This window comes from Aulonocara sp. 'chitande type north' Nkhata Bay, linkage group LG20, assembly GCF_057382095.1.
Source record: "Aulonocara sp. 'chitande type north' Nkhata Bay isolate Kocher_YH1m ecotype deep benthic linkage group LG20, A_spYH_male_GT1.1, whole genome shotgun sequence".
NCBI lineage: Eukaryota > Metazoa > Chordata > Actinopteri > Cichliformes > Cichlidae > Aulonocara > Aulonocara sp. 'chitande type north' Nkhata Bay.
The window spans coordinates 16,225,280-16,248,651 of NC_141363.1; the positions used below are offsets into that span (position 1 = coordinate 16,225,280).

General features: G+C 43.9%; 1 protein-coding gene across 1 annotated transcript; it reads right to left on the reverse strand.

The window, feature by feature from the left end:
* Positions 1–1,230: 1,230 nt before the first annotated feature.
* Positions 1,231–23,114, reverse strand: LOC147305355 (phosphatidylinositol 4,5-bisphosphate 3-kinase catalytic subunit gamma isoform). Its single transcript, XM_086278111.1, has 12 exons — positions 22,812–23,114; positions 20,365–21,548; positions 18,576–19,182; positions 17,891–17,956; positions 15,774–15,999; positions 14,045–14,139; positions 13,304–13,447; positions 12,802–12,892; positions 10,522–10,652; positions 10,305–10,416; positions 9,956–10,113; positions 1,231–3,712 (listed from the first exon to the last, which is right to left on the reverse strand). The coding sequence occupies exons 1-12, from the start codon at positions 23,025–23,027 to the stop codon at positions 3,455–3,457; spliced, it is 3,288 nt and encodes a 1,095-aa protein (XP_086134237.1). The 5' UTR covers positions 23,028–23,114; the 3' UTR covers positions 1,231–3,454.
* Positions 23,115–23,372: the final 258 nt, after the last annotated feature.

Consider the following 23,372-nt stretch of genomic DNA (forward strand, 5'->3'; position numbering starts at 1 on the left):
ACAGAAATAGAGATGAAACTAAAAGACAAGTGTGAGATTTGATTCCTGAGTGACATTTTTTCATAATAATACTTTTTCCCAAAGTTTGACATTTTTTCAGCACTCACTGTGTATTAGACCAGGGGTGGGCAATCTCAGTCCACGAGGGCCGGTGTCCCTGCAGGTTTTAGGCTACATTCACACTGCAGGCGAAAGCGCATCAAATCCGATTTTTTTGACCCTATGCGACCCATATCCGATCATGGTATGACAGTGTGAATGGCACAAATCCGATATTTTCAAATCCGATCTGGGTCACTTTCGTATGTGGTACTGAATCCGATACATATCCGATGTTTTAGAAAGCGACTGCTGTTTGAATGGTCAAGTCGCATTAAATCCGTCTTTTACATCACTGACACAAGACAGACGCCAATTATCAGCGCCGGAGAAGACATCGCGAACGCTTCCTGGCCATCCCGTGTAGATGTCAGTGAAACTGTTGGGAAGACAACGTTGGAGAAACGTGAACATTTTATTTGTACTGTATAATCTGCAGATTCTGACAGAAATCTGCAACTATCCTTTGAAGCACCGCTCCTCTAAAACAGCAATAAGGATCATCATTAGGTTATCTACATTATTATGTAAATAACTTAAAGCAAAAATTGGGAAACGTAAAGTTCGAAGTCTTTATATTAACGGCCATCAGTCAAACAATATTGTTTGCTCTGTGTCTAAACAGAGCGCGTTGTGTGTGACGTCTTCTTTTGCGCATGCGGGCCGCTTTGAGCGTTCACACTAGAGCGCGTTTGCTGTCGCATTTTATTTGTAGTGTGAATGAGCAGACACAAAAAATCGGATTTGATCAAAAAATCGGAATTGAGCATCAAGACCTGCAGTGTGGACGTAGCCTTAGATCTCACCTTGGGTCAACACACCTGAATCACATGATTAGTTCGTTACCAGGCCTCTGGAGAACTTCAGGACATGTTGTGGAGCTAATTTAGCCATTTAAATCATCTGTGTTGGTTCGAGGACACATCTAAAACCTGCAGGGACACCGGCCCTCGTGGACTGAGATTGCCCACCCCTGTACACTGGATGGTCTCAGTCATGATGCTATTTTAGTGCTATTACAGATATATTATCAAGTGCATCATTGGATGCTACAGAGTTAGAACCATGTGTAGGTCACATCGAAGTGTGCATGTGGAGGGAGAACTGAAGAACAGCTTCATCAGAATCAAAATCAGAAATGGTTTTATTGCCAAATGTTAAGCAGATTTACAACATTAGGAAATTGCTGCGGTACTTTGCGTGAGACATACTATAAGACAAACACTTAAATAAAAATTAAAAGTACTAAACAGATTGAATGCAAGTGATGATCAGTGCAAAGAAAATTGAACAGGTGCAGAGAACACAATACAGGAGTAATGCAGGCGTATGAAAGTTTGTCAGAAAAAACTGACAAAGGAAAACTGAAATAACCTCAGTGTACTGAACAGTCAGCAGGGTACAAAATGTCTGATGTGAAGTGTGTATTAAATAATAAAAATTTCCGAGCCATGAGAGGAATAAGGCACGCATTTGCAGCAGTCTGTGACTGAAGTCAGTTACAAAGCAGATACAAACAGACGTTCTCCACACTTTCTGTACAAAACTCCAACTCCTTCTCCACTGCCACTCCTCTCGTAGTCCGTAATCAGGTTCCAGATGAAATTTACACACAAAAAGCTCCGGTTAACAGGATAGACACAACACTCACAGATACACAGGTTCAGATTTGCAGGTTTGACTGATGCTGGTCGCTCAACGATCCAGCAAAGACTAGTGCAGATCAGCGACCGGTGTGGAGATGAGAGCAGGTGTGTGGGCCAGCAGCGGGAGCCTGTAATGAGCATCGCTGCGGCGAAAGAGAGAGAGCGAGAGGGGGAGAGGAAGGAGGGAGAGAGCGAAAAACAAAAACAACTATGTTGCCTAATAGAGAGTCGACCAGCGAGGCACAGGGACCATGACAAGGCCCAAATAATGATCCGAGCTCTTACATCCAAAATGAGGTAGTGAAAGCATGTGGCAGAAGAGTTTTGAAAACAGTTGTCAAGGAGACTGAGGATGCTACTTATTGTGCAGCCATCTGGAGGAGTCCAGAAGTGAATCGAGCAGTAAAGAGCAGCCATGCAAGTGAGCCGTGGTATGTATAGTTTTCTTCGCTGGCAGGTGACCAGCTTAAGTTTAGAAGCGAGTCTTGTGAGGAAGAAATCAAAGACATTACTTCAGCCAACAATCACAGGAAATTCAACACTACACTATAATAATCTGGAAAGGCGTGGAAGCATTAGCCGATCTTAAATACTGCAAGACTGGTGAAGTGAATTGAAAGCACGAGGGTGAAGCCCAGCCCACTACTCCATGTGAGATGAAAAGAGAAAGAGAAAGAAACGAGTAAAAAAGATTTCAGGCCATCAGGGTCCATCGGGGCATATAGTTAATATCAAGGACTATCTTTGCAGCTATTACATTTATTTATGTCTTATCAGCTAAAAAAGTTTAAAAAAAACTTTACTAAAGGATCCACAGAATAGAGAACAAATCCAGTATAGATATAGGTAGAATATAGTTACATGCAAAGGCAGAATGCATAAATTATGATAAAAGGAACAAATACAAATACATCAAATGTTGCTGAGCTTTGGAACAATTACTGTCTTGCAGTCTTTCACACAGTGTTGTGAATCGTGGTCTGAAACCCGCCATAGAAATTGTCCTCCCTCAGATCAAATCCAGCAGAGAGAAGTACACCTTTTAAACTCCTTAATTATAGGTACACCTTTTAAATGACTCGATAATGCAAATATCTAATCAGCCAATCATATTGCAGCAGTGCATTTAGACATGTAGATGTCTAAATGCTCTTGAAAAAAACAAGAGTAAACAAGTAATCCGTGACTTGTTATGACATTAAAACAAGATTATTTTTTAACTGCATTATCATTACAGTAAAGGGTCATATATAAATCCACATAACAAAAAAAAATCTGCCGACATATTGGGTTTTTAAATCACAAAATAATGGTATTGGTACTGGTTTTAAAAATCAGTTTGTCTCTAGTCTTAATAAACATGTGTACCAAACTGACATAGACTAAAACTAAACTGTATTTTTATTTTATTGGTGGTCATATTTCTAAGTACACCATATCCTTTCAGTTTTTCTTTCTTTTTTAGAGTCTAGTTTTTATTTGAGTATTATATGAGAATTATAACCCTTCTACAGATTTTACAATAAACAGCAGATTCTAAGTATTTACACTGTAATTATGACAGATATCCATTGTTTATACACAAGTTTCCCACCCCCTTACTTCCTGTAAAAACAGCCCAAGGCTCAGTGATATTACATAAATATAAAAAATACACCTGTAAAACTAAAACGTTCACTTATTTTTAAGGCAGAGCAAAATGCATTAGTCTACTTGATGCCTCCCATCATGTGGATCCAGAAGTTGGCCTGCACAGTCCAGCCCAGCTTCTCACACTCAGAGATTTGTTGGAGAAAGTGCTCCCTGGCATCTGCCTCATTCTGCTCCTCCTGGAGTGCCACCCGCAAGTAGCGCATATCCTCTGCAGCGCTCAGCTCTGGGATGCCCGTGAGCAGCATGAGGGAGAAAAGAGTCACCAACAGACGAGAGTGGGAGCGCAGGGAGAGGTATGCTTCTGTGCAGGTGTCCTAATGTGGGTGTTGGAGGCAAGAAAAGATAGAATAACAAAGAAAAGCAAAGATAAAACAATAAGGACAGCTGAAGTTTAGATTTTTTCTATAATTCTAAAAGTGGTATCCAAAATAAGAATCAGGCTTCTTTTAATTAGTGTGTGTGTGTACTTCTGGAATAAACTCAATTGGCATAAATCAAAAGTCTTAATAATGGCAGGTCAGCAAGGAGAAAAGCCTCTGCTTTTAAATCAGAACACTGCAGCCTGCCTGCAGTTTCATAAAGACTGCATGGACAAGCCAGAAGTCAGAATTATATTTTTGGACTGAGATGAGATCAAAACAGAGCTTCTTGGGTTCAATGAAAAGCATTTTGTTAAGAGAGAAGAACACACATATTTTGTTGGAGTTGGGCCACGACTGCATGCTTTCATCATTGAACAAAATTGAATGAAGTTTGAATTATACTAGGAAATTAGAATTTCTTGGTCTTGTCTTGGTATTAGGACACCTCCGGTTCTGGTTGCCGCCCAGCTCACTATGCACCTGACCCCTACGGCGCCTCCTGCGGTTGGTGGGCCTGCAGGAAGATGGGCCCATGGCCCTCTTTCGGAGTGAGCCCGGCCGGGCCCCATGGACTAAGGCCCGACCAGGCACTCCCCCTCGGGCAGCCTCCCTGGGCATGGCTCCAGGCCGGTCCCGGTAACCCTATCCCGGGCAGGGTGAATTGTTCCCTTGATGGTCTTCTCATAGAGGTCTTCTGAATCGCTCTTTGTCTGGTCCCTCACCCAGGACCAATTTGCCTAAATGCCCCCAGACAACATAGCCCTTGGGATCCCTGGGATACACAAACTCCTCCACCACGGTAAGGTAGCAATTCGGGGAGGGGGGCCCGCATGGCCGGCAATAAGACGGACTCGTTCCTAGGTGGTGATGGGCTCCGCCAGGGCTGCTCTTTGTCACAGATTCTGTTTGTAATTTTTATGCATAGGATTTCTAGGTGGTCACCTCACCTTTCACCTAGGTGGTGTCAGAATCTCATCTCTGCTTTTTGCGGATGATGTGGTTCTGTGGGATTCATCAGGTGATGGCCTCCAGCTCGCTTTGGAATGGTTCATAAACTAAGTGTGAAGATGTCATGGTCCTGGGCCATGTTGGCCCAGTATTCTTAGTTTTCTTGTATGTTTGGATTTTGTTCCCTATTTAGGCCATGTTTCCTGAGTTGCCCTGTTGTGTTGTTCCCTAAGTGTTTTCCCTTCGTGGCTTTTACCCCCTGTGTGCCCCTCTGTGTATCTGTGAGCCCTCGTCTCTCCTTATGTTTTATTCCATGTTTCCCCTGCTCGTTATGTCTAAGTTCTCCCCGTGCTCTCTCTCTCCCCCCTGTGTGCCCTCTGTGTATTTATGAGCCCTCGTCTCCCTTTGTGGTTGTTCCATGTTTCCCCTGCCCGTTATGTCTGTGTTTTCCCCGTGCTCTCTCTCCTCCTGTCTGAACCTCTGTACTTCCTGTTTGACTCTGCCCGTCTCCCGTCAGTGTTATGTTCACCCCGCCCTGTCTCGTTATGGTTATCTGTGTCAGCTGTGTTCCCCGTGTGGTCCCACTTTCCTCGTTAACCCTCTGTGTATTTCTGTCTGCGTCTCCCTCTGTTCGGCGTCGCGTTCTCCCTCATGCTGCGTGGATTTCCCTGTGTCTCTCTCCGAGTATTAGTTTATTGTTCCCAGTTTAAGTTTTGTATTTTCCTGTCATCTTGTCAGCAATAAAGCTGCCTTTTGATTTCATCCCTTGAGTCCGTGAGTTTTGCGATTGGGTCCTCATCCTGCCTGCCACGCAGCGAGCCATGACAGAAGAACGCGACCACGACATGGACCCAGCAGCTCACAACCCCTCTGCCGAGCTCCGTGAGGACCTGATTTACACGGTGGAATACCACTGTCAGGAGTGGGGAGCGCTGCCAAGAGGAGGATACCGGGAGACCGTAGCCATCCGCCTACAGAGGATGGTGTCCGGACTCCCCTGGTTATTCGGCGTGCTACACCCCCACATCCGGGACTTCCTCGTGTCCACCGTAGGCATCCGCCCGGAACTGCCTCTCCGGTGGGAAGAGTCGGAGGACGTTCAGCCCGGTCCGCTGGAGGATTCGCGGCCCGGCTCAGCTCCTCCCCCTTCCCGGTAAAACGGCGTTCACGCCGCCGACACCCACCGCCACAGCCAGACCCCGAGACTTCTGAGTTGCCAGCTGTGGTGAGTGGAAGGGACAAACAGGAGTTTCCTGACTGTGGGACTGTTTATTCCGGGGCTGTGTTTTTTCACTTAGCTGCCCAGCCAGAAGCGCTAGCTCCGTCTCCTGTATCCTCGCTAGCACAGTCGTTAACTCCACCACAAGCTCCGTTTTCACCCCTACCACCACTTCAGTCTCCTTCGGTTCAGTCTGCCACTCAGCTACCTCCTCAGTTAACCTTAGCTCAGTTTTCCCCAGCGCAGCCTCCCTTAGCACAGTTTCTAGTATCACCTGGTCAGCAGCCGTCTGTAGCACACTTCCCAGTGTCACCTGGTCAGCAGCCGTCTGTAGCACAGTTTCCTGTGTCACCTGGTCAGCAGCCGTCTGTAGCACAGTTTCCAGTGTCACCTGCTCAGCAGCCACCTGTAGCCCAGTCATCCACTCAATCACCAGTACCACTTTCCCCCCAACTGTCACTGCTACCTCTAGCTCAGTCTCCTGTGCACTCACCTCTGGTTCATTCTCCCGTGAAGTCATCAACTCCACTCCCACCACCTCCGTTACAACAGACACCAGTTCAGTCCCCTGTGCCAGTGCAGACGCCCTCAGTTCAGTCTCCCGTGCAGTTATCTATTTCACCCGCGTGTCCGGTAGCTCAGCTCCCCGCGTCTCCGGTAGCTCAGCTCCCCGCGTCTCCGGTAGCCCAGTCCCCAATAGCAGTACGGTCCGCTCGTCAGCTTAACATTCAGCCAGGGGACCCAAATCTCTCTGGCTCTGCATCAGCTCCTGCTGGGAGCTCGGATGAGCTCATCCAGGACTCCGCGGCTCCCGCGCCGCCATCTACCTCGTCAGCTGGGGGGCCCGAGGAGCCCGTCCGGCTTCCCGTCTCCGCTGGAGGGTCCGAGGGGCCCGTTCAGCCACCCGTCTCCGCTGGAGGGTCCGAGGGGCCCGTTCAGCCACCTGTCTCCGCTGGAGGGTCCGAGGGGCCCGTTCAGCCTCCTGTCTCCGCTGGAGGGTCCGAGGGGCCCGTTCAGCAACCTTCCTCGTCAGCTGGGGGTTCAGGAGAACCACACCAGCCTCATGCCACGTCTGCTGGGGGGCCCGAGCCGCCCGTCCAGCACCATGCCACATCAGCTGGAGGGCCCGAGGAGCCCATCCAGCCACCTTCTGCTTCTGCTACGCCTGGTCCAGCTTCTGCTTCTGCTACGCCTGGTCCAGCTCCGGCCTCCGCCTCTGCCTCGCCCGGTCCAGCTCCATCCGAGTCTTCATCCACGCCTGGTCCAGCCTCCGCCTCTGCCACGCCTGCTGCAGCTCCGGCCTGTGCTTCGCCTGCTGCAGCCTCCTCTTCGCCTGGTCCGGCTCCGGCTTCAGCCTCATCTTCGCCTGGCCCAGCCTCAGAGTCTTCGTCCTCGTCTGGTCCAGCTTCATCCGAGACTTCATCCTCGTCTGGTCCAGCCTCCGCCTCGCCTGCTGCAGCTCCAGCCTGAGCTTCGCCTGCTGCAGCTCCAGCCTGTGCTTCGCCTGCTGCAGCTCCATCTCCGCCTGGTCCGGCCCCCGCATCGCCTCCGCCTGGTCCGGCCCCCACATCACCCACACCCGGTCCGGCCTCTGCATCGCTTTCAACGTCGCCCGGTCCAGCTTCGGCCTGTGCTTCGCCCAGTCCGGCCTCAGCCTCAGCTCCTGCTTCGCCATCGTCTGGTCCTGCGCCCACCGGGCCATGGCCAGCACGCCTAACACTGGAGAGCCGCCGCTGCCTTCCGCACGGCCGGCCCCCTGAACTGCTCCGTCGTCTCCTTCGCCGCCGCCGCTGCCTTCCGCGTGGCCGGCCTCCTGAACTGCTCCGTCGTCTCCTTCGCCGCCGCCGCTGCCTTCCGCGCGGCCGGCTTCCGGACCAGCTCTGTCACCTGTGCCACCCGCCTGGTCGGCCCCCCGACCGTGTGACCCGTGAACTTTTGTGCCGGTGGGCTCTGGGTCGGCCCCCTGAACTTTATTTGAACTATGGTCTTGTGCTCCTGTGTTTTCTGTTGTTCGTTTTTATTTCCTGTTCTGGTCCCTCCGTCCTGGTCCCCCGCCTCCCGCCCCGGGTGGGTTGTTTTCTGTTTTTGTCTTGGTTCTCGGGTTTTGGCTGTCGGGAGCCAGCCCTTGTGGGGGGGGGGGGGGGGGGGGGGGTACTGTCATGGTCCTGCCTGGGCCATGTTGGCCCAGTATTCTTAGTTTTCTTGTATGTTTGGATTTTGTTCCCTATTTAGGCCATGTTTCCTGAGTTGCCCTGTTGTGTTGTTCCCTAAGTGTTTTCCCTTCGTGGCTTTTACCCCCTGTGTGCCCCTCTGTGTATCTGTGAGCCCTCGTCTCTCCTTATGTTTTATTTCATGTTTCCCCTGCCCGTTATGTCTAAGTTCTCCCCGTGCTCTCTCTCCCCCCTGTGTGCCCTCTGTGTATTTATGAGCCCTCGTCTCCCTTTGTGGTTGTTCCATGTTTCCCCTGCCCGTTATGTCTGTGTTTCCCCGTGCTCTCTCTCCTCCTGTCTGAACCTCTGTACTTCCTGTTTGACTCTGCCCGTCTCCCGTCAGTGTTATGTTCACCCCGCCCTGTCTCGTTATGGTTATCTGTGTCAGCTGTGTTCCCCGTGTGGTCCCACTTTCCTCGTTAACCCTCTGTGTATTTCTGTCTGCGTCTCCCTCTGTTCGGCGTCGCGTTCTCCCTCATGCTGCGTTAAGAGTCGGAGGACGTTCAGCCCGGTCCGCTGGAGGATTCGCGGCCCGGCTCAGCTCCTCCCCCTTCCCGGAGAAAACGGCGTTCACGCCGCCGACACCCACCGCCACAGCCAGACCCCGAGACTTCTGAGTTGCCAGCTGTGGTGAGTGGAAGGGACAAACAGGAGTTTCCTGACTGTGGGACTGTTTATTCCGGGGCTGTGTTTTTTCACTTAGCTGCCCAGCCAGAAGCGCTAGCTCCGTCTCCTGTATCCTCGCTAGCACAGTCGTTAACTCCACCACAAGCTCCGAGTATTAGTTTATTGTTCCCAGTTTAAGTTTTGTATTTTCCTGTCATCTTGTCAGCAATAAAGCTGCCTTTTGAGTTCATCCCTTGAGTCCGTGAGTTTTGCGATTGGGTCCTCATCCTGCGAGCCATGACAGAAGAGGTGGGAATGAGAATCAGCACCTCCAAATCTGAGGCCATGGTCCTAGCCGGAAAAGAGTGGAGTGCCCACTTCGGGTCGGGGATGAGTTCTTGCTCCAAGTAGAAGAGTGTAAGTATCTTCGGGTGTCGTTCACGAGTGACGGCAGAAGGGAGCGGGCGATCGACAGACAGATATATCACTGCTGCTGCAGTGATGCGGATGCTGCACTGGTCTGTTGTGTTGAAGATAGAGCTGAGTGTAAAAGCGAAGCTGTCAATTTACCGGTCGATCTACGTCCCTACCCTCACCTATGGCCACGAGCTGTGGGTAGTGACCGAAAGAACGAGATTGCGGATACAAGCGGCAGAAATGGGCTTCCTCCGAAGGGTGGCTGGCCTCTCTCTGAGAGACAGGGTGAGTACTTCAGCCATCCGGGAGGGGCTCAGAGTAGAGCCGCTGCTCCTCCACATCGAAAGGAGCCAGTTGAGGTGGTTTGGGCATCTGACAAGGATGCCTCCTGGGCGCCTCCTGGGTGAGGTGTTCAGGGCATGTCCCACCAGGAGGAGGGCAGACCCAGGACCCTGGGAACGCCTTGGTGATCCCTTGGACAAGCTGGAGAAGGTGGCTGGGGAGAGGGAGGTCTGGGCTTCTCTGCTTGGGCTGTTGCCCCGTGACTCGGCCCCGGAAGCAGAAGATGGATGGATGGATGGATGGATGGATGGAGAATTTCTCTGAACTTTCCCTTCTACGCTTACCTTGGACAGCTGTTTATTGACAAAAGAATTAAGAGAACTAACGTCTTGATCCTGACTGCCACAGCGAATTACTAAGGTAAAAGGTTGAACTCCACCGAGAAGCTAACTATTTATGGGACCTGTTAAAACATTTTCATGCAAAGCTGGACAAATAATAAAGCCCTCTTACCCTAAAACGCTGAAAGTAGAGGCTGTTGCGACCATCGACCCTGCCCATGACATACAGGAAGTCAGGTGTGAGGACGAAAGGTGCTCGCTCCCTTTTCACGCCAAGAAAGTGCTTCCTGTTACCCAGGATGTGTCCGAAGTCAATGTGAAACAAGTTCCCTGAGAGGCAAGATTACTTCAGTTTTTTCTAATTATCAGTTAATTTGTTCATTTATGAATTCATTTTATCATGCAGCTTGTTTCAGAGGACAAAAAGCATCTGTCATTTCATAAGAGGATAATAACAAATCAGTAAATAACATGTGATAACAGTAGCCAATAAGGTGTTTTCAGTGATTTGTGCTGCTTACCGTCTTCTCTGATCATGATGTTGTCATTGTGTCGATCGCCTATACCCAGTACATATGTGGCCACACAGTAACCAGCACAGGAATTCACAAATCTCTCCACGTTCTTGAAGTGCTGCAGTCAAATAAAATCACAACAGTTTCACATTTTAGTTGTTTTTTTTTCCTATTACTGAGGGAAACAACAGAAAGGACCTGCGATTGCTTTTGATTTACTCACAATTTCCTGTAGTGGACATTTGGACTTGAGCCACTCAAACAGAGCATTATTTTTGAAGGCTCCAGTTGCTCCTCCTTGGCTCCTCTGGACCGCAGCGATCGTTGTTGCATTCCTCACAATCTCAATCATACCTGATGACAAGGACATTTTCATTTTGTGCTTCATCTTTAAACATGTGTTTTAAACTTCAAACACAGAAACCTAATTCCAGGGGGTAAAAAAACCCTCTCACAAAACACTGTTACAAAAACATGACACTGTGCAGGTGCAGTGGTTGCATGTTGATCCTCTGCCATGTGGGTGGGTGCTTTTTTCCCTCCCACAGTCCAATAAGCAGGCATGTTACATAATTTATTATAGTAAACTGGTCATAGGTTAAATTGGTAAATTGATAAAATACTATACAGAAAACCCCATAACAACATGTATAAATAAAAATTTGGGGCGATAGCTGTGGTTGTGAAAAGTCTTATAAAAATGTCCTAGGGCCTGCCTTTTGTAAACACTTTACTGATGAATTTATGGGCTCAGTCACTTATTTTAGGTCAAATATAATAAAAGAACGAGTCCAATTTGAACATTTTGGACATTCTAAGGTTTAGATTGTTCTCTGTTCGGTTTACAGATCAGAGATGGATCCACTCCCCTCTCATTTTAAATGGAGAAAAGGTGGAATCTGTCTCCACCTTCAGGTTTCTGGCACCCACATCTCTGCTGATCTCACCTAGACCAACAGCACCAACACCCTGGTAAAGAAGGCTCAGCGGTGACTGCACTTCCTCCGTGTCCTAAAGAAGAATAACCTGGTTGAGAAGCTGCTGCTCACCTTCTACCGCTCCACAGTGGAGAGCGTGCTCTCCTGCTGCCTGGGTGTTTGTTATGCAGGGGACGCTATTGAGAACAGGAAGGCTGTGCAGAGGGTAATTAACACCGCCCAAAAAATCATTACCTGCCTTCTGCCATCCAGGAGACCATCTCCAGATCCTCCCGTCTTAGGAAAACTAGGGGCATCACAGGTGACCCCTTGCACCCCGCCCACCACTAGTTTAACCCGCTGGCCTCAGGTCAATCAGGTCCCACACCTCCAGACTCACCTACAACTGTCCAATCTGTAATTTTCTCTTTTTTTGTAAATATTTCTCTATATGTCTCCCGTTTGCTATTTATTTCAACCTCCTACTGTCGCCAAAGTGCATTTCTCATAGGGGTTAATATGATTGTTGGGTTTTTCTCTGCATGTATTATTGTAGGGTCTACCTTACAATATAAAGCGACTTGAGGCACCCATTGTTGTGATTTGGTGCTGTATAAATAAAATTGAATTGAATTTGACTATTTATATACACAGTGACAATAAAGGGGTATTCTGTTCTCTTCTGGTTATTTTTATGACCGTTTTTTTACTGCTTACATTTTTAAACAAATGTCTGTACTTTGTGTTATTGAAATGTTGCATGAAAATTCTGGGTAGTTTTGCTCAGGATAAACAGGTTACCTTGTATTAATGTCGTGAATTGATAGCAAAGTACTGTGTTGGACTGAAACACAGTGGCTGTGGTGGTCAGCTGCTGTGGAGCTTGGGTTAGATCAAGTGTAGTAGACATTCGTTTACAAATGAACTGACGGTGCTTAGATTCAGTCACTGAATTCAGTCTTTATACAGTGTAAAATCTAATTAGTTCTAAATAGTTCTCAGTTGCCTTAAGTAAAGCTTACGTAAGATGTCTAATTTGGGCAACGTATTCATTATGAGTAACCTCAGAGCTGTGATCTGCATGTCCGCTGATCACAGCTTGTCCACTAAGAAAATCTACTGGAGCTGACATTAGAAATCATTGTGGGCTGTCAGTATTTTCCCCACGCTGAGCCACTACAACAGATCAGCCCCCATTTATTTATTTTCTTTCACTGCTTGTGTCCTAAATAACAGATTGAGATGATGATGAAGAAGTAGAATTTAGATTTGAATAACATTTTTATCTTCATGTACTAATATTACTTTTGTATTACAATAATATAGCAGATACATTTCAGAGCCTGTACTCTTTCACTTTTACTTGAGTAAAGGCGTTAAATCAGTAATTCAGCTTTTACTGGAGTGTTTTTTACACCAATATCTGTACTTCTACTTAAGTACAGAATGTGTGTACTTTTGCTGACTCTGTAAACAAGCTATTAATTGATTAGTAAATTATATTAAGTATAACTTCAACAACCACTACTAAAAAGAGCCATCCAGTACCAACTGTGGACACTATTAAAGCACACTAATGCTGATACCTATGTTGTGTCCAGTGGAGATGCAGCCATATGGAACAAGATTGAGGTCCAGGGATTTCTCCTTCCAGATGGAGTCCATCAGCACCAGTGCCTAAACAGAAATATGCAAACATTCATGTGTCTTTTCAACCTGATGTAAAACTACGATAGACTTGAGGGTTTTTTTTAGCAAAAAAGTAAAGTTGTGTATTTTGGGCATACCAAACCTGTTAAGTATATAACCTAGGAGCAACACAAAAAATGAAAAACTGAACTGGTCCAAGAATTGAGCCCTGAGGCACAAATAAAGGAGCAGCGCAGAAAAAGATACGTAGTTATTTATATGAATTTTAAATATAAGGGCTGGTCAGATAAGTATGAAGTACCGTATGATGGAAGTATGAAGTACTGTATATTCACCTTTTCCCAAGCATGTAGGAAATATTCACACACAAAAAAAAATCAGTATTCATATTTGAGGAAGAGAATTCAAGTAATCAAAGTAACAAAAGATCTGTCTGACCTGAATGACCAGCATGTCCTGTCTGAGGTCATCCCCCTCTTTGAAGATTATTCCAACAGGTGTGGCGGAGGTAGGTGATGGCATGGGAGAGAACTCCAGCCACAGAGGCTTCTTCTTTGAGGCCATTACTTTGCATTTATCGAGCTACATCACAAAGAAGTAAAGCAGACCGTTTTGTTTGTGTGGGATATTTTTCTTCACCACAGCCTTTTTGATTTAATCAACAACAACAACAAAAGATTACATATAGCTACTTTACTGTGGTGTACTTATTGTAATCAGGAAAAACAGAATAAGTAACAAATTTATGTTGAAGAAAAGTTCAAGTAAGTAATTATACTTGAATTATATGAAGCAGACAGAAAATGTGATGCAAAAAACAAAAACAGGCCAAGGAGGAATTCACAGTGGTCTACTATAATAATTGTACTGTAGAAATTGATAACATTTCCTCAACTATGTACAAAACTACAAGCCTGACCAAGTAATTGCACATCTATCTGTCTCCAGTTCTTAACCTGAAACATCATCACAAAGAGGTTGCCCTTTTGATGAAAAGGTCAACCTCTTGCATTGTTTATAAATCCTGCATATAGTAAACTTAGAATATAAGACTAAACCACACACAAAATGCTCAAATGCAATATATAAAAATATACCCAACATTTTTTTATTCACCACACTTTCACATAACCCTAAAGCTCAATGTACAAATAGAGACAGAAAGCCAGCAAAGCTTACCAGGATCCTTCCACATTTAATGCGAGGGTCAAAGGGCAGCAAGAATTCATTTGGCAGGTTACTGTCTCTAAGAAGTCCCTGAAGCCGGAAGGGAGCTACAGCAAGATCAACAGATATAATTTAGTGAAGTGGTTTAACAGTGAAACAACAGCTGCTTTTGGGGATTAGAGTCCTTGGTTTCTGAAAAGTTGCTATAAAAACATCTAATGCATTTCAAGGATGTCTTTCCTAGCCTAGGTAGGGATAGAGCTTCTGTTATTCATCAGCTGATGAACACCAGGTGTGCAGCACTACTTCATCTACATACAGGAACCCAGCCATACGTAGCCATACACAGATGGGATTTCTTCATGTATATTAAAATGGAACTCAACACGAGGCCAGCTGGAAGAAGCTTTTCCAAAGTACATTCAAAGTTACATGCAAAGCTTTGCTAACCTTCTACAGCTGGTAGATAAATAATAATGTAGTAACTTGGAAACAATAACATTCAAGAACATAAAAAAAATAACCATAATTAACAAGAAGCACTCAGAGAGTGCCTCGGCCAAGGTAGCTCACTCTCTGGGCTGTGTTTAGTGTGAAGGGATTTACTTTTAATGAATTTCATTTTATTTGTTTTTTGGGTTTTTTTGTTTTTTTAAATGTACCTACATGACATTGGCAGAGCCAGAGAGGAGTTGTATTGTGTTTACAGACAGAATGATGTGGGTGCACCTAAACGCTACCACAAACATAAATTCCTTAGCAGAGGTAAAAATCGAGGGAAGTTTAATAGGTCATCTTAAAAATGGCCTTTCCAAAACGAAATGCTTTTGTCACGCACCATGCAAGAACATAAGAACAAGGAAAGTATTTCAGCTTGCATTCAGATGCAGAGGCTCAAGGATTTTTACTGAGAAGCCAGTGGAGCTTACATTTAAAACCTGAATTATGAGAGTATTATATAACAGAACATAAAGGAAAGTATAATAGGTCCATTTTAAATTTCTATCTTAAAAAATGAATTCTCCAAAGAAACGCTTTGTTGTGTTCCAAAGTAATTCGGATTCAAGGATGAGTGGCTGTTTTTTGATTAAAAAACAACAAACAAACAAACAAACAAACAAACAAACAAACAAACAAACACAAAACAGGTAAATCTGCATCCTTGCTGCCTTTAATTAATCTGAATATTTTTTATGACTCTTTATATGAACTCTATTTTAAGCTCTTTAAAATGCATTTTCACTCTTTTAGGAATTGATCAAGTTTTGTTAATGTTAAAATGTGTTAGGTGAGAGATGGCATGACAAAAATGGCCTGCAGGGTGAAGTTCCTAGATGAAAAGGAACATACAGGCTCATTCACTTTTGCCAGAAAACATCTTGATGATCCCCAAAACATGTTATGTACCTGTTTTGCTGCCTCGGGACCTGAAAGACTTGCTGTGGTAAATGAAAGTATGAATTCTGCTGTAAACATTCTGAAACAAAAACAAGCTGAAGTGCACTTGGCTCTGCAGCAGGAAAATAGGTCCACCCAGTAGGTCCACCTCTGAATGGCTTAAGAGAAACAAAATGAATACTTTGGAGTGGCCTAGTCAAAGTCCTGACCTGAATCTGATAGAGATGCTGCACCATGATAAAACATTCAGTAAAAAACAGTGAAATAAAATTAAATTATATACTTTTAGCTTTTTAAAAATAAAATTTTGATATATTAATTAAGAAAAAATGATGCTCCCTACTTGTAGAATCAAGGTTGGTCTTGTCAGGGTACAGGTTTTTAATGATGACAGCGACCTCCTGCAGGGCCTCCACCGCCTGGACCTGCTGGGTGAAGCTGTCGAGCATGGCCTGACCACAGCCCAGCAGGTAGGCCTCCAGAATCACAGCCATGCGCTGTCGGTAATACGGGCACCCTGCTACCTCACTGCGAACGTACCAGAAGAAGAAGTGTCCGATTCTTTTGCTCTGCAGTGAAAGATGTGAGTGAGTCAGACAGCGTGAAACAGATCTGGTCGCAGTCGACATCTTACTGGTGTAAAAAACATTCATTAATGTTCCAGCAGACTGAAACCTTTATTAAACTCACCTGAAAAAAGAAAAACTTTTAAATGAAAGGTATTATTTTTATTCACACAAAAACCTGATCTTTTGATGACTATTGTGAATGAAAATACAAAAATAGATAAATAAAAAGAAAGAAAGAAAATCAGATCTATGATTAAGCTTGTCACAAACTTTTTATAAGCTGTGAGCCAATCATAATTGGGAGCTACTTTAGTGCTTTTGTATAGTATAAGTATAAAATCGGATTTGAGCACAAAACATCAGGATTCTTGTGCAGATTCTAGAGAGTCAAACACTGTTTGTTATTGTGGACCGGCACACAAACATAGAACCTAACGGGGCTATATATTATCTAAGTGGTACCATAATGCTTCAATTCTCAACAGGCTCAATTCTGCAGTTTGAATAAAGTTCCCCCAAGGAAACATTTCCTTGATTTTCACTGATACGCAGAGACAACCAAAAAGGTGAGATGATGGTGTTGGACAGCAGTGTGGAATTTCCAGAGTTAAAGTCTGCAAAGTCATTTTTGCAGATGCTGACTAAGAAAAAACTTCAGAGCACTGTTTCTGAAACATTGAAATTAACACAAATACATCCCCGTGACATCAGCATAGAATAAGAGGTCATCTGACAGGATCCAACACCATTGATTGATCTGGCCCAGAGAGGTCGATGACGCGAGTTTCTCTTTAAAAAAGGTGCGCCCGACACCTCTCTCTCTCCTTAAATGACTGTAGCACAATTTCTTCCTGTTGCCTGTTGCTCTTCTATAATGACCATTATTTTTGCTGTGAATACCGCCTCATACTCTGGAGTGCATTCCCACAGAGCTTGAATTGATTTTTCTGGCATCACTTAGCATTGAAAAAATGACATGCTGATGTGTACAGAATAGAGCTGATTCCATTCTGATTCACAAGGTCCTGACTCAATTCAACTTTGACTCAGTCAGAAATATTTAAATTATGATCATTTATCTTGGATATTTACTGTTCAAAGAACCCTTTAAACTTTGTAAATTAAATATATTAATTTCCAAATTAACAACAGATCCTAAAGCAGTTACAATATTGCAACTTTTATTCAACTTTCACAGTATTTCACCTCCATTTTGCACGCCTTGCATATGGCTTTGCTTTTGTCCACTCTTCGCTGTCTTCACAGTTCTTGAATCCAAATACAGCTGCCGAACATCTGTCTTAAGGCTTGTGGCACCAGGTCACTTAACTCTTGCATGGCTTTCTCTTGTCAACCTCTTGCAAGTCTCATACACAGCAAAATACATTTCTATTTGAAAAATGTAATTTAAGGATTTAAGGAATCAATATCAGATTATTTAAAATTCATTTGAATTGGGAAGTTGATTTTGATCCCTAGTACAAAAATATCTAGTAAGAAGGTGTGTGTGTGTGTGTGTGTGTGTGTGTGTGTGTGTGTGTGTGTGTGTGTGTGTAAGAGAGTACATTTTTTAGCCTTAGCTCATTCTTGGTATTTTTTCTATAGTCTTTGTTACTGTTACTATGACAACATGTGGCTGTAACTTGGAACCAGGGATGTGATGCTGCGATTGCTACAGTGCCGTCTATGAATTGTATTTGTTAGCCCACCCACCCATTCTCACCACCAGCCACCACTGCAAGTGATTATTTAGTTTCTTTAAGTAGGTTTTGTTTTGTCTCTCTTCATTAGAAAAAGACAAAAAATAATAATTTTGTCTGGCAAAAATATTCTGCTGACAACCTTGTACATGCCAGTACTCTGCAGTCACAGTGGATGCTTCATGACTTACCCGCAGAGCTCTTTGGATGAGGTACCGAGCGAGGAAACTGTCATGGTAAGGTTCCACTTTTAGGATCTGTAAGAGTTAAAGGTGAAGGAAAAGGTCATTGTCACACTTTAATAGTCATTTTAAGTGATTTTACAAATATCCTTAAATAGTGGGATGGGGGGGATGGTTAAAATGCTTAAATGTGTTCACATTCTACTGGATATATTTACATGACTTAAACAAAAGGTGAATGTTAGGCCTTATGAAAAAGAACAGAACAGAAATGTGGAAAGCATCTTGGAGTAAGGATCAAAGGGAAAATAAAACATGAAGCAAAATGAAAGCTGTCAGAGAAGAGATAAGTGGGTGATGTCTAATGTAACCAGTAAAATCTGATAAATGTCATTGCATTGGTGATGCATTCCACACAGACTCTAAGAGAACATTTTGAAACAAGTCTGTGGCTTCAGGGAAAACATTTGCCAGTTTAGATTAGCAGTAATCATGATTTTTTTATGTATTGTAATTGTAATAAAAAAAGCAACACATACAGTCCTGATGTTCAATAGAATGGGGAGTGGAATAAAGACAGATTCACTTTGCAAACTAAACAGGTAGTTAATAGTAGTTTAATTATTTCAGATGACGTTTTGCGCGTCACGCAATATGAATGAATCTGTTTATCAATTTTCATATAAACACATACCTGCACAAGCTGAAGCAAATACTTCAACACATCATCATTCGACAGACTCTCCAGTCTCTTCACTGCCAGTCTCCTGACAAACTCGTCTGCAAAATCCATGCTTAGTAGCTCCAATGCCACTGTTACATCCAGTTCCTCAGGTTGCCAGTATCCCAGTAGCCAGTGGACATCTTCAACCGAATTGCGGTTCATCCAGTCAACATTACGCAAGTACTGGGGTAGACTGGAGGCATAACGGACACTTTCCTCCCGAAACCTTCTGAGGCATGGCTTTTTGGTGTTGTTGGCTGTAGTTGGGGATTTGAGAGTTACACTGTCAGCCAGTGAGTTTGCTGGCAAAGAATATCTTTTGATAGGCAAGGGTGGGGGGACATGAGATTCGTGATTCTCACGTTCTCTGGAGTTGGAACATTCAGAGTTGGTAACAGTATTTGGGACAACCACAGGAAAGCTGTAGCGGTCTAAAAGGAAGCTGATAGCCATGGAGTCAGCTATGTCTGGGTTAGTAGCAGTTGACAGCTTGTCTGCTTGGTAGGTGATGGCCTCATCATCCAGGCCAGGGTGTGACCACATGTGCAGTGTGTAGGGCCCCTGGCTCAGAACAGACCTGCAGGGATAGGTGATGTCCCGTGTTGAAACACCGTGTAAATAATAGTTAGTTTTACAGTACTGCAAGAAATGTCTCGACGTTCTCTCAAATGAAGAATATAAGAGCACAAACTGAGATGTCAGATGGAGTAATAATAAATACACATATGTAATAAATAAAACATAAATTAATAAATGAATAATAAATAGAGACCTCAAAACCAATGTTGACACTAAGGTTGGCAACACATGCATACACACAAGTATATGCATCTGTTACCCAAATGTTATCAACATTTTGTAGTTGTAAATAAAACCACGCACATGGACACACATGGATTTGTAGCAGTTGCAAAAGACTGGGTCCCTACTTCCAAACAACCTACTTCATGAACTGATTAGACTTGTAACTCTTATCCAGATACTGTGAAAGGATGAAATTCGGCTAACTCAGAAATTTCACACCTGTTAAAATTCCATACTAACATCCTATTCAGCGCATTCAAATATTAAAGTTTCTTGTGTGCCTGAAATGTATCACGGCAAAACCTGTAATAGACACGCCGGTGCACCATGTCATTTGATGCTCTGCCTCTCAAAAGCAGGAAATGTACACGAATGCAGAAGTTGCAGTAAGCTTCAGTTACAGCAGAGGGTTTTATTTTATTTTAAGCCAACAAAAAATTCATTAATAAAAGCATTTACACAGACATTACTAACACATTTACACGTAATACATATAAGCCACATAGCTTAATCGGTTAATCATAGGTCACTAGCGACTTTATGGCTTTAAATATATTATCTCCCCCTGCTGGTACTGAAAATGGACACGGTCGACCGGCGTGCCTATTACATGCTTTGCCGTGATATCGTGGTGTAGTACACCAAATGGAAAATAAGCATGTGCAAGAACTATGGGCACTGAAATGGCATAAACATCCAACAATGCAACTTTTGTGTGTATTATCTTTGTAAAATGTTTGTCATTGTTATTCAGATTTGTGGTGTTACCATGGTATCATATTTTGGATATTATTGGTATACTTAATTAATAACTGGCTAACACTACAAACTAAGCATGACTTGACAGGAGAGCAGAGATTTTTAAATGACAGTTTTATAGCTAACTGCTTATGTATGTTTTTCCCTTATACTGTTAATAAAGATATTTTGGTTAAATAAAAACAAAAATCCACACCTGTGATCTATGAGGAGTAGGTTGACAAAGTAGAGCACTTTTCCTCTCCCTTTCAGCAAGTCTATTGTTTTGTTGCTTGAAGGCGATGGCACTTTTGTTGCAGCAGACATGTCACTAGGACTTTCGTTAATAGTGAGACCCAGCTTAGCTCCACGTGGCAGATCCCTAAGAAGAACATCAAAGTCCAGCCACTCATTCCACAGCACTTCATCTGAAAGGGGCTTGGGAATGGAGGATACTGAAGAGAGGACCTTGTTACCATGGAGTATGGATGCTTCAACATAAACAGACTGAGGGCATTTGCTTGGAAGTTGTGGGATATCAAATCCAAGCAATTTGACTCTGAAATTTCTGTTGCAGTCCCACAAGGATATCATGAAGATGTCATCCAAATCCTTCCCTTTAAGGCTGAGATCATTGTGGGAACTGAACTGGCCGCTAAAACCATCAACAAGTGGCCAGTCCACAAATTTGACAGCCTCCGAGGGAAGCTGCGACACAGGGACAACAAAGAGGTGAAGCTCTTGGTTGGTTTTCAGGCACTGTCGCACCCAGAGGAAATCGTTCAGGGCGTAGTCTCCAGATAAAAACTCCTCCCTGCCTGCAACTTTCAACACGAGATTGTCAGGCCCATCGTATTTAATCCCTCGGTCATTCATCACCCTTTCAAAAACTTTAAGAAGTAGTTGTGGTGTTGTGCTGAGGTCAGCCTTTATGCTGAAGCTGATCCTGCTCATGTAGTGGAAAGTGACAGGAAAGTCTCTGTTCTGCCATTCTTGTAGTTCTTCTGGTAAGGCGGTATGCGTTATCCAAGGCTCTGTGGCATACAACTTGTCATCCCGTTTCTTCAGCTCTTGTTTCCTAGCAGATGCCAGTTTCCGACGGGTGAAGGTGAGCTCACCAAGTCTATCAGATGCTTCTTTCTCCAGGTCATGTCCGATCAGATAAGTCAGGCACTGCTGTTGTTTCTCGTTCTCCTCTGGATCAACTGCCACAGGCGGTTTTACTATTATGTGTGCTGATAGGCAATGAGGGTCATTACGTGACCATGGAATGTCTAATGTCCTGATAACCTGACAGTCATCGTAGGCTTCATACCAGTCGCCACCCCTGGCATAGAGCAGGCTGTATTTCTCGGGGTCCAATATTGCAAAAGGGTCTGGGTGGCAGTTTTGCTCCTGTGCCTGGAGGCATAGAGTCATATACATGAAAAAATAAATACATACAATTTTTGATTACTGTAGTCTGAATATAGTGTTGCGCAAATGTCTTGATCATTTCATTATATTTTGCTCCAAAGAACAAGAAGATGAGATAACACTTTATTGATCCCACGGCGGGGAAATTTGTGCGTTACCTCAAGCTGGGAGCTGAGTAACAAGCTGCCTACTGTGGCGGCATCTTGGAAAAAAAATGCTTCCTTATAATTGTTTTTTCGCCAGGGTTTCTGAAATTCTTGTAAAACCTTTCTTCGTTTTTAACAGTACTGTAAATGCTTAAGCATGAGGCACACTGACAGCTATACTGTAAATAGCTGATAGTGGGACTATGCAATACCATGTCATATGAGCATGCAATCTTAGTTTAGCATATTAGCTAACATTTGCCTTTTAGCTAAAAATACATAATATTTTAGAAGCCAGCTAAATCAGTTGATAGTTCCCATGTACGGTTTGACGATAAAGCAACGTAGAAACTTCTTTTAGCTGCTTCCTTTTTCACAGAGGGTGACTATGAGCTACAGATATTTCATTTGGCAGATTTTTATATTTAATGTATTTCCTGATTCAACCACAAAGGTAAATGGACTGTTTCTTATATAGCACTTGTCTACCTGCGTGCTTTAGACAACTTGCCTGATTCACTTATAAACTTTTTTAAATGTTTTTTTCCTCCATAAGAGCTTTCTATCTAACATTCACACAAATTCAGTGGGTGCACCAGAGTGCAACTTGGATCCAGTCTCCTTGCCCGAGGATATTTGGCATGGAGACTGAAGCAGCCGAGAATTCAGCCACCAACTTTAGTTGATGACCCACTCTGCAGCCACCCCAAACAAGGGATGGACTTAGTTATGGGCACATGTGTTATTGACTGTAATGAATTTGCTACATCCTTAATCATACTCTGCTTTATTGTTTATTGTACCCTCAGTGAGACCATAATGTTCTTCGTACTGTACTAGCAAACCAAAAGCTCAATGGGAAAATGTTTACTAAGGTGAACCTCACATTTATTGACTTCTCTAAGTTTGAATTTATTTTGCGAACAGACCAGTCTGCACCGCACCCACCCCAGAGCACCAACTTCCATTATAAAGAAACTAGTTTTAAGGAACTGCGCTATCAATTTCACTTTATAGACCCAGAACTACATCCAACACAGTCTATGAGAATAAAAGGAAAACATCCTTTGCACGATAGACCACTCAGTGCAGGTTTACATACCTCCATACAGATGCGTAGCCTCAATTGGTAGACACTACACTGTGCAGGGAGGGTGACTGATATCGGCTCGCAGCCCAAGCTGATATCCTGATCCTCATCACCAGGCTTAAACTCACAAATAAACTTCAGGGTGTTCTCAAAGCAGCCTTGGGTAGACAGTCTTCTTACACTGTCTATAGAGTGTGGACGAGTTGGCCGATTCACAGCAGCATCCATTGGGACTTTAAAGAGAGCCAAGCTTTAACAAAACTCTGATTTAAAAAGAAAAACTCATACAAAGGCTGGTGCTGATTAGTTTGGGTCCTCTGGTGGAGCGCACGCAACTCTGCTTATCTGACAATGTAACAGTGTGTATTCCCTTTTTGTGACTGCTCGGAGACTTCCTCATTCTTTTGTGCTTCAGTTCTCAAACACCAGTGATGTTATTATTAATAGCAGAACATTTACTGACAATGTAACATAGGTAACTTCCTTATTCTTTTTTGTACTCCAGTAACAAATTATAATAGCTATTCTGACATTTTCACAACTAATTATGGACAACATGCTACAGTAAACACT